Below are 10895 nucleotides of genomic sequence, written 5' to 3' on the forward strand. Positions count from 1 at the left end.
TATAGAAAGTTTCAGATTCGTCTTCGCAATATTCGTAGTAACACAACGGATTAAAATAAATATAAAAATATTCACTGCCAGTACTGAAAATACTGTATAATTTATATCACGTATACCAGAAAGAGAACCGGCCCCAGAATCATGGTACGGGAATATATATTTCTTTCTCTTTCTGACTATTATGAACGTTTTGCGCATGCGTCAGATACTCTATGGGTGCTTTCCAGTTACGTATACTGTGTTATACAAAACCAGTTTATTGGTTGCATATTATCTTACAAGATATTTTAGATAATATGTGACCAATAAACTGGTTTTGTGTACGTCAAGATGTGTTAAGCAATTGGAAAGCACTCAGATGTGTAGATTTTCAGTGATTTTCAGTGAATTTTTAGTGAGTTTTACTGGCAGTGAATTTCAGAACGCAGCCTCGGTATACGAGGCAACTTACAACAGTTGCTATGCAGGATTCACACCGCGTCCGATGTCCGACGTACGACACCCGATATCCAATAAGAGAACAGCTTTCTAATATAGAATTCAATTCTCCATTAGAAAGTTATTCTTTTATTGGATATTGGACGTCGTACGTCGGACGCGGTGTGAATCCTGCATTAGATGTAAAAGTGCAAGTAATACGAACAAATCTCTTGTTGACGCTTCTAACCTAAAAATTTAGTTTAAATCGATATATCGTTTAAAAAACAAGGTGTATGTAACTCGTACAACTAGAGTTATATCGAAATTAATAAATAACTCGTTAACGAGTTATATAAGCAATATAACATTTGATATATAATGCAGCTCGGATTAGTTCTATTGAGCGCTATAAAAATTAGTAGACTTCCATACAGATTTAGAGGGTAAGTGCATATTATAAAAATATATATACTCTTCGTATATACTTATCTTTTATTATCAGTAAAAATTATGATTTCTTTCATCATAATTATGTTATATATTTCCTTATTGTATCTCGTAGACATATATACGTGTAAGTATATGAAAATTTTTCATAAATTTTCTATATTATGCTCACAGGAAATATCGTATTGTCAAAAAACCGACTATGCACGATTTACTTAAAATGAAGATAGATTTTGAGAGAGAAGAGCAAAACATGTTGATTCTACGACATCCCTATCTTACAGTTGAACAATCTTTTGGTCATAAAAAGGCTCTGTCTAATAAAGATGAAAAGGCTCATATCAAACAGTTTGAAAAAGCAAAACAGAAATTTTCCAAACAGATTACCTTTACTGACCGTCTTTTCAGCTTAGGATATGGAGAACAATGGGATTAAATATTTTCCCTGAACATATAAATAAAATTCTTTCACTATTGTATATTTTAGATTGTGAATTAAATTAATATTGACTTTAAGAATGTATATTCAATGTTTCCCTTCTGTCACAAGTGCTATACATGTAGATTGATATATGAACTGATATGGTACTATAGGAATTGTCAAATATATAGAGTATCTTAGTTTTTTGTAGGAAGTTAATAAGAAATATAAAGTCTTGTGTATTTTTAACTTTATTGGCATTCAAACTGAGGTAGGACACACAAAAAAATAGTAAAAATTTTTATGAGTATAAGTATACAAAAAATATAAATAAAATAGTATTACAAAGTAATCAATAGTGTTTTAATTGTTGTGTCGCAAATAAAAAGTGATTACTAATTATACATTTTATTATATATATATATATATCATGCAGAAAAATTGAGAATATTTAAAAATTAAAAACTTGAAACAGTAAAAAAAATTATTTGATTTCGTTTTATTAATATTATTGTTCCAGGAGTTACCTGTGTGTTGTGTATTTAATTCTAACAAAAAATAATAATAGAATAGATTATATGAATTTATTTAAAGAAGTGCATATTGTATATGTACAAATTAAAAATTGATTCTAATATTGATGCAACATTGTTGCAAAATACGAAGTTGTTATATTGTTGTCATAGTAAAGCAACTCAAGGATCTACTAATATGCTATCTTTGAATCGCATTGACACATCCTTTGGTTTGTTTTTCATCCAACCAAACGGATTTGTATTAATTTCTTCTTCTGTTAATGTATTTCCTTCATAAAGTAAATTCGCGAAATCTGATACAACAGGATCAGCATTAACGCTGCTCATTCCTATCACTTTACTATCTTTAAGATAATAAGCAAAGAATTCCAAATTATCTAGTGAGCCATGAATCTTTATGGCAGTTGGCTTTCCGTAACCTAAAAATAAAGTAAAAAAAAATTAAATTGTTAACGTTTTATGTAAATCACAATTGCATCTGAAAAATTAGATTTTACAGGATTTATTTGTAGTAGAATATATAAGTTTTACCTGCGTATCGATAATTTTTGCCAAATAAATTTGTCCAGAAAAATGGTACGCTTCTTAGCGGAGTTTCCTTGCCGCATATGTTCAGAGCTGCAATTTTACCATGATAATGCGCTAAAGAATAATGACCTATCGCGGCCAATATGTCGTCGCATTCATATATCGGTGCATAGGCTATATCACCTCCGGCATACACGTTCTCTATGTTTGTTCTTAGATACTACAATTAAATAAATATCCAATTTTGAAAAAACACAAAATAACAGATAACCTGTAACAAATCTACAAAATTTTAAAAAATTATAAAAGAAAGAAACTGGAGTTCTTTTTATACCTTGTTTACTGGTATAGTGCCATTATCATTCATTTGAATATGTGATTCTTTCAACCAGTCTGTGTAAAATGTGGTTCCTATTCCAATAATGAATATGTCTGCTGGTAAGATTTGACCATCTGTAAATTCTACTTTAGCCAAGACATCTCCTTCCTCTTTTGGAATGAACTGTTTAATACTGTTTTTGATAAATTTCACGCCTGAAAAGGTTGTTTGTTATTAATTCATTTAATGTAATGTCGCGTAAAATAAATTAAATAAATAAAATATTGGTGATTATAATACCTTTCGTTTCATGCTCCTTTTTAATTCTATTGCCAATGTCCGTGCCAAATATCGTTGCTAGAGGTGCGCTATTGTGCCCTATCACTGTAACAGTTGCGCATTTTCCGATACAAGCTGCTGCCGCTTCCATCCCAATGAAACCCGTTCCTAATATAACTACGTGTTTATCCGGGGAAAGTAGCGAATTTATGCCATGCGAGTCAGTATAATTTCGCATAACAAAAATATTTTTCAAGTTACTTCCAGGCTGACTCGTCATCTTTGGCTTACCGCCTGTGCAAGTAAATAAGTAATCATACTTCAAGTCTTCGTTGTTACTTAACTTAACAAAGTTCTGAGACGTATCTAGGCCTGTAATAACAATAATAATAATAATAATAAGATGATGAATGTAATTACAAAGAGAATTAATGTAAGTATGTATATTATTTTCCTATACCTATAGCTTCTACGCCAAGTTTTGTTTCGATTTCGTGATCGTTGTAGAACAAAGGTGATCGTAATGCCGCTTTCTGAATATCGAAATCAAATACTTTTGACACTTTGATTCGATCATACGGTACAACATCCTCTTTGCACACCATAACGATTTGTCCTGTAAAGCCTTCCTGTCGTAGAGTCTCTGCGCAAACTGCACCTGCCGGCCCTCCGCCGACTATCACGACTGTTTTCTTATTTTGAGGATCACGCGCGGACATTTCCTTCATACGTTTGTTAATCTCCAAATCTGTACGTTTAGCTCTTACTCGAACAAGACCAGCTGTATCCACGCTAACCTGAAAATATGCACAAGGATAATAAGCTAAAAATAAACTGAAAGAAGCTGATAATGAAACAAAATAGGGAGGAAAGAGAACTGCAATTTAAATTGAACTAGTTCATGTATACCTTGTAGCATGGTAAGGAATCTAGTCCTGGATAGTCCTCGATATCACCTGTTTTGATGTTGAAACATGCACCATGCCATGGACACCTCACTCGTCCATCTCCTAATGCACCAGTATTTAGTAGTGCTCCATAATGCGTGCATTTGGTACCAATTGCATGTAATTCTCCCTTTTGTTTTATCAGTAAAATTTTGCTCCCTTCATCTCCAAGTGGTAGTAATTTCATTTCATTTTCGTTGATATCTTCCTGCTTGCATACCACATCTTCCACATAATCATGTGTCTCAGAGCTACCTATTAGGAACAAGAAGAAAGTAACTGGTAATTTTTTTACATGTAACATTATATCACAAGTGCAATAATAGGTGACATACGAGCACAGTAACATGGTAATCCATTATATTTTTGGGGGATATTTTCTTCTACTTTACGTATTTGACAAGCATACTTTTTTTCCATTGTATTTTTATTTGACATGACTGAAAGGATCTTTTCTAGCAAGTATAAGATATTGAATTATGTAATTTTCAGTCATAACTTGTATATTTGAGGTAATATAATATTTAAGTATACAAAATATATAAGAGAGAATACATAAATATATTTTATATATATATATATATATATATATATATATATATATATATATATATATATATATATATATATATATATATATATATATATATATATATATATATATATATATATATATATATATATATATATATATATATATATATATATATATATATATATATATATATATATATATATATATATATATATATATATATATATATATATATATATATATATATATCATATTATGAAAGCTTATTATATTTTTTCTGTGACTTTTTATGTCTAGTATCAGATTAATTTCTGTTATTTGTCTTCACGAAAACTTGTAGACAAGGAACAAATATGAATGGCAACTATGAATGGAAAAAAATACTACCTTTGATTAGTCGAGCTACAGAATACCTCCATACTAAATCTAAAAGCCTCATTAACCATGTATACAATGCATGACTTGCATCGATTATATAACGTAGCATATAGTAAAATATGATAAATATGAGGAAGTTTACAAAGGCGAACGGGTATTCCTAGTTGTTGTATTATCTTATTTGTAAAATGAAACTTTGCACTCTCTAGGTTATCAATGACTTAACGAATAAGTGAACGATTCCGCGATAATTCCACCGAGAACTTCCTCTAAATGCTACGGATGTATTATATTTTTGTCATAAACAACGTTTTACGCAATTTGCTGTCGATACCGTATGACACATCGGCGCAACTCGAGCGTCGCGCACGTGGTACAAAACGTCAATACACGTACACACCGCACCCAATATACATTGTATCGTGCGTAGAGAATTGCTCATTCATTTCGAGATGTCTTCAATGGCCTCCACGAGGATGGCACGTGTACCAAAAAATAATTTGTCTTTTTTGGAATAACATTTCTCGTGAATTCTTCATATCTAAATCATTTCAACGTGACAGCTGCTAACACTGAAGTCGTGATTTTTAGTATGTATGTTCAATATCGATCATACGTGAATAAAAGTAGATCACATAAGGAAAAAATAGATTCTATTATTAAAGGATAAATATGAAGACACAGTCTATGTTTAGCATTTGGTACATCTGTTTTGTATTTCGGGATATCTGTCAACAAAACGTGGTTAAGAAATGAACCAAAGTGAACAGTCTACGTCTCTGGAAATACTGTACAACTAATACGTCTGTTTTTGTTTACATGTTCTCACGGAACTTTCTATAACCTCTTACAGTAGCGAGTCTTCTATTTCAGCCATTAAGAAACACGAGCGAGTGCTCGAGTATTCTCGCAATAGTTCGTCCGAATTAGAAATTGTGCGTCCTTGTGCGTTTCGTGCTCCTCACTTTGTCGTTACACGCCCGTAAATATCACAGCCTACCATAGAAAACACGCGACAATTGAACGTCCATCAAGGCTGCCCAGTTCCTTCGAAGTGTCCTTATACACAACATCGATTGTCGCGAGACAAAGCAGCTTAAAGTTATCATCGCAGATCGATGTCGTCGCGTGTCCTCGTACTACATGACTCTACGTTATTTCTCATCAACTAGTGTTGTTAGATACTACATTTTCTATTCCTAATTAAACGACTTTGCACGGTTATGTTACGTGATCACTTTTTCAAGGACACGAGAAAATTAATTTCAACGAGAAGAACAAATCGAATTGAATGCATGAATTTTTCCAGGACTTTTTGAAGGAGCGTTTACGTTATTGTTACAGTCGATGTAATCAAAGTCGTAACAGTTCTTTTTTTCCAATGAGTTTCACGTCCTATAAGAATACATCCTATCCGATACATCCTATAAGAAACATAGCTTTTTCAGTTAGGGAATAATTTGTTAAATACCGGATACGTCTGAAATTCATCGATACATAAACAAAGAACATTAGATCAATATCTTGAAATATTGAGTGTATTTTCCGAACGTTTTCGCTGAATACTTTACAAATAATTCAAAGATATTACCGGGTATTGATATCTTTGAATATCTCAAAGATTTTTAAGAGAAATATGTTTGAGAAGTTATTTGTATAATGATGTTGACACAATGTTAAAAACTGCATACCAGAAAACGTTAAACGCTACTGAGTATTGTTACAATAACGTTCTATCAACGATCTTTCGTTTACTGAAAAGTGTTAGAACTTTTTTTTTCACTGACTGTATACTAAACACTGTCAAAACAAAATTAGTAGCGCCAGCTAACCAAAAGCGGGCGAAGTTTTGCGCTGCACTTCGCGACAAGTTTGTCTATTTTCTGAGGAAGAAGGTCGGAGAGGAATTTCCTCGATTGTCATGACGATTTCCTCAATTTCACGAGACATTCGTTCCCATGTGGATACACACCTGTTGCGATGGACTCGTCCTGAATCGAGTTGGTATTTCTCTTGGAGCCGGTAGGTAGCATCCCTTTGCAATTATTCGCGCCCATATTGTAGCGAGCAGATTTCGCGAGTCGAATGCGCGCGTTGGACGTTCACGGAATCTACGGACTGACTGCGATCATCTGTCCGTCTTGGGTATCCTTAGAATCGCGCTCGGGGATCTGCACTACTAGCAAGACAGCCGACCTTGAGACTATCGCAGCGGTGTTTGGATCCCCGGCGAAACTTTCACACCGTCATCAATCGATATGCGTTTGTACATGTACGCGCCTCGTGATGGTGCCCGGCTTCGACGAATTTAGGTGTAGCGCGGGACTTAGTGTGAGTGAGAAATAGCTAGCAGAAGTTCGGAAATTACGCGAGATCAAGAGTTATAATAAAGCATCGCACAAGTGCGATAAGATACCGTGACTCATTCTTTCTGACGACACGCTCGGAAAAGAGAGAAGGATACGTCTCGTGACAAGAATCGTGTACTGACAAATCGTTCAAATCTCACCTCTCGAATACGTGCTGACGTATTTCTTGATAAGAACGACTCGATATTTCGATTATTACAGATTGGATTTTTTTTATCGTAAGCGTTGTGAAGCGTGTTCGAAGATTTTAAGAAAAAAGAATTCCGAGAATTTAGAGATTTACTTAACGATCTGTTTTTAGACGATACTGTGAAAAGAATAAGAATAGTTAGTTTTACGCATTATTAAGAATAAGAATGAGTTAGTTTTACGCATTATTATTACATAACGAAATGGATATTCTGGAGATAAGCAAAAATTTATCTCTCCTCGGTAGATACCATCAAGGTCGATTATTTCATACGAATTTAGACAATAAAATAAATTCGCCGCGCACTAGCGTCATCTGAAAGGATATCCAGGATGGGAAACAACCGGGAAGAGGCATGGATGATAACAAGAAAAGTGCGTAGGTAAACAGTAGATAATGTCGGTTATGACAATGTCCTGCATTACCATCAAGCTCTATAGATAGTTACGAAATTTGTCGATAGCAATGCTGCTGTCGCGCCTATCCTTCCTTTCGCGCGCAAACAGCCTGTAATGGCAGAGAGGCTTCTTACACGACGCATTTGGTGTAATGTTAATTAACATCCAACAACAAGAGGAAAGCTGAATTAAGCCTGAGCAACGTAAGATGATCCGCTTTCATTTAATACTTGTGTATTGATTTAAACATATTACTCGCGTAACGTAGCACTTGATGTTAAACGATCGAGGTAATGACCGGAGAGAGTTTGCGTTAGCGAAAATAATTTTGGAAAATCTGAATACATCTGCTGAGATCGCGTCATTTTAGAGACCACTTAGAAATAAATTTGTTGGGACAGTTAATGGATCTGTATAACTGTCTCTCTCAGAATATTCTATGAGATAATAATCTGCGAGATAAGAGATAAAAATAATGGAGTTTTAAGCGTGTTTTCTCATTTGGTTATGAGCTCCTTTCCCGGCCACTGTCTTAAGTTTGACTGGAAAAATAATGGTACTTTCAGATATCTTTAAAATTTCTCCTCGGAAGGCACAAATGTGCTCGCGGTCTCTCTGCGATGTAAGATCTATCTTTTCATTAATTTTAATTTGCATAGTTGAATCCGTGGTCTAATAAAAGATCGAGCGAATCGAAAGTACTAGTAGTAACCAGAATAATTATATATCAATACCTATTTTCAACTATCGTAACAAACCTTGATCACTTTGAAGAATTTATTTTCAATTCAGTTCTTTCAATCCGAACTACGTGTAAAGAAATAACTCGATAATATCAGCTAAATTTCAGCAACTGAATCAAATTTAGCTAAAAAGCTAATCGCTTTGTTGTCATCGCCAAGAGTTGGCTAGCACATATAAGATGCATTTTCGATAGGGCTAAAAATATATTCGAAATTGAACATTTTTTTGTGAAGTAGAACTAAAAGAGTAGCAATTATATCTAACAAGTAAACCTACCCAAAAGTACACTCCGATTTCTTTTTAATTTGACACAAATGTAGAAGTACAAACAATATTTAAGTTATATTTTTTCATTTTGGTCCTATACGTAAATTTTAATTAAAATTTTAACAAAATCGACATAGCTGAGACGAATTATTCTAAATTTCTTTAGTCGATTCCAATCAAAATATTTTAAATCCAAATTAGTCAAAAATGATTTTACAAATGTGTAAAATTATTTATATAAATAATAAAATGTTTAAGCAAAACATATAAAAAGTTGAAAAAAAATTATTTATATAAATAATTTCTCGGTTTGGGTGAAATTCGAACAATTTTTGACTAATTTAGCACAGATTTAAAATATTTTAGTTGAAATCTCGGCTAAAGAAATTTAGAATGGTCTCGTGTCTCAGTTATGTCAATTTTGTTATAATTATTTAACTATATCTTGTATTTAATTTTACTTTTTATACATTTTTGTTGTACATATTGATGATTTCGACCAAACCGAGAAATTTGGCAATTTTAATTAAAACTTTAACAAAAACGGTTTAGCTGAGATACGAATTATTTTAAATTTCTTTAACCGAGATTTTAACTGAAATAAATCTGTACTAAATTATACAAATAATACGAGTAATTATAATATTGTATAATTATTTATATAAATAATTTTACACATTTGACCTCATATTCATAATCAATAAGCTAAAAACTCCTATATCTTGTATTTAATTTTATTTCTTATGTATTTTTGTTGCTCTTGTTGATGATAGGAGTGAGAACATTAAAAGGCTATGAACTGCCCGCGAAACTCAAAGTGGGCCAAAATGAAAAAAATATGACCTAAATATTTACTTCTTTCTTTGTGCCGAATTAGAAAGAAATCGGAGTGTAACCTTTGGGTTTCTTAAGTAAGTATCTTGTGTGAATGGGTCTTGAATATTCAAACTTCTTTTTGTTTCACGTCTCTACGTCGATTTACTCGCGTGCTATAGCGGTTTTTAAAGTCGCGGCATTGACGTCGGATTTAGGCTTGAAATTCGCACGTCTGATGCGAATGACACTGGGCATTTGCTCTTTCGCCGGTGTACTATGGCTGCGTTCTGAGATATTCACTGCCAATAAACTGAAAATGTACAGTTTATGTTATGTATACTGTAGATTTTCAGTACTGACAGTGAATTTCGGAGCGCAGTCTGAGTTTGTTCCTAAGGGCCGGTTTCACCAACTCCGGTTAAATTCTATCAGAAATGCCAATATCGAGATTGAATATAAATTGTTTATTGAGGTTCAGTATGACACTGTTTATGGCACGTCGCATTTAAAAAAAAGTTGGCTACTCTGCTATTTTTAACCCTCGATTAGGTTAACCCATTGAATAAAGAATATCAGAAAGGAAACATAAAGAGAAAATCCTTTGTTAGAAGTGCGAAGGATGTGACGTAATGAAAGTGAACCAAATGCGATTATCGATACTATGGAATTGAAGTAAATGTTATGACGTAATATTGTCAATTAATCGAATAGACAAAGGTACGTAAACGTATTGAAGAGAAGAATCTTTTCGCGAAGTCCTGGCCTAACCGCCGTCACGACAAGACGTGTTCGAACACGTTCGGACCGTGTGATTTTTTGGAACGTGTCTTGGAATTTTCCAAGACTTTACTCTCGATATAGATCATTAATCGGAAAAATGGCGTTGGGGCATAACTCTTAGAGAGGTCTGGAGCCAGATATTGAAGTTGAAGTTGAAGTATTGAAGAGAAAATTATTACAAGTGACTAATTTTATTTCCTTCACCAATATGAGCAAAATATAAGTACAATTTTTCTATTATTCTTTTAAAATCAATATTCCTTTGCTATATACTTCCAAGATGTTTAAAGTATACCGCCAGACTGTGTTTCCGGTAACGTCACTTATGATGTAGTTACGTCATCAAACTGAATCAATGCAACACAATCGATTACCCACGATATATCGCAACATGCTCTTTCCTGGAATTCTTTATTCAATGGGTTAACCGGAGTTGGTGAAACCCTAAAGCGAGATGAATAACCGCGAACGAGCCGCAGCGAGCAAGCGAGCGCGCTGCCTGTGCTTATCTCAGCCGGGGG

General features: G+C 33.5%; 3 protein-coding genes across 5 annotated transcripts in view; 2 read left to right on the top strand and 1 right to left on the bottom strand.

The window, feature by feature from the left end:
* Positions 1-533: 533 nt before the first annotated feature.
* On the top strand, positions 534-1383 carry LOC116840796. The gene is made up of 2 exons (XM_032807998.1): positions 534-863; positions 1042-1383. The coding sequence occupies exons 1-2, from the start codon at positions 799-801 to the stop codon at positions 1301-1303; spliced, it is 327 nt and encodes a 108-aa protein (XP_032663889.1). The 5' UTR covers positions 534-798; the 3' UTR covers positions 1304-1383.
* Positions 1384-1855: 472 nt separating this feature from the next.
* On the bottom strand, positions 1856-7025 carry LOC116840794 (apoptosis-inducing factor 3). Of its 3 annotated transcripts, none has more exons than XM_032807994.1 (7): positions 6783-7025; positions 3860-4152; positions 3411-3747; positions 2972-3322; positions 2687-2886; positions 2356-2572; positions 1856-2243 (listed from the first exon to the last, which is right to left on the bottom strand). In XM_032807994.1, the coding sequence occupies exons 1-7, from the start codon at positions 6865-6867 to the stop codon at positions 1984-1986; spliced, it is 1743 nt and encodes a 580-aa protein (XP_032663885.1). In that variant the 5' UTR covers positions 6868-7025; the 3' UTR covers positions 1856-1983. The 3 variants fall into 3 exon arrangements, with proteins under 3 accessions (XP_032663885.1, XP_032663883.1, XP_032663884.1); XM_032807992.1 differs by lacking the exon at positions 6783-7025 and adding an exon at positions 5811-6225; XM_032807993.1 differs by lacking the exon at positions 6783-7025 and adding an exon at positions 4820-5784.
* Positions 7026-7027: 2 nt separating this feature from the next.
* LOC116840792 (Down syndrome cell adhesion molecule-like protein Dscam2) overlaps positions 7028-10895 on the top strand; it is a 123635-nt gene continuing 119767 nt past the window's right edge. The window contains exons 1-3 of the mRNA XM_032807980.1: positions 7028-7141; positions 7616-7743; positions 7833-7970. The gene's annotated coding sequence lies outside the window, so the exon portion shown is untranslated. The remainder of the gene's footprint in view (positions 7142-7615; positions 7744-7832; positions 7971-10895) is intronic.

This window comes from Odontomachus brunneus, unplaced genomic scaffold, assembly GCF_010583005.1.
Source record: "Odontomachus brunneus isolate Ranch 3 - 2012 unplaced genomic scaffold, Obru_v1 Obru_scaffold_011, whole genome shotgun sequence".
Classification (NCBI taxonomy): Eukaryota; Metazoa; Arthropoda; class Insecta; order Hymenoptera; family Formicidae; genus Odontomachus; species Odontomachus brunneus.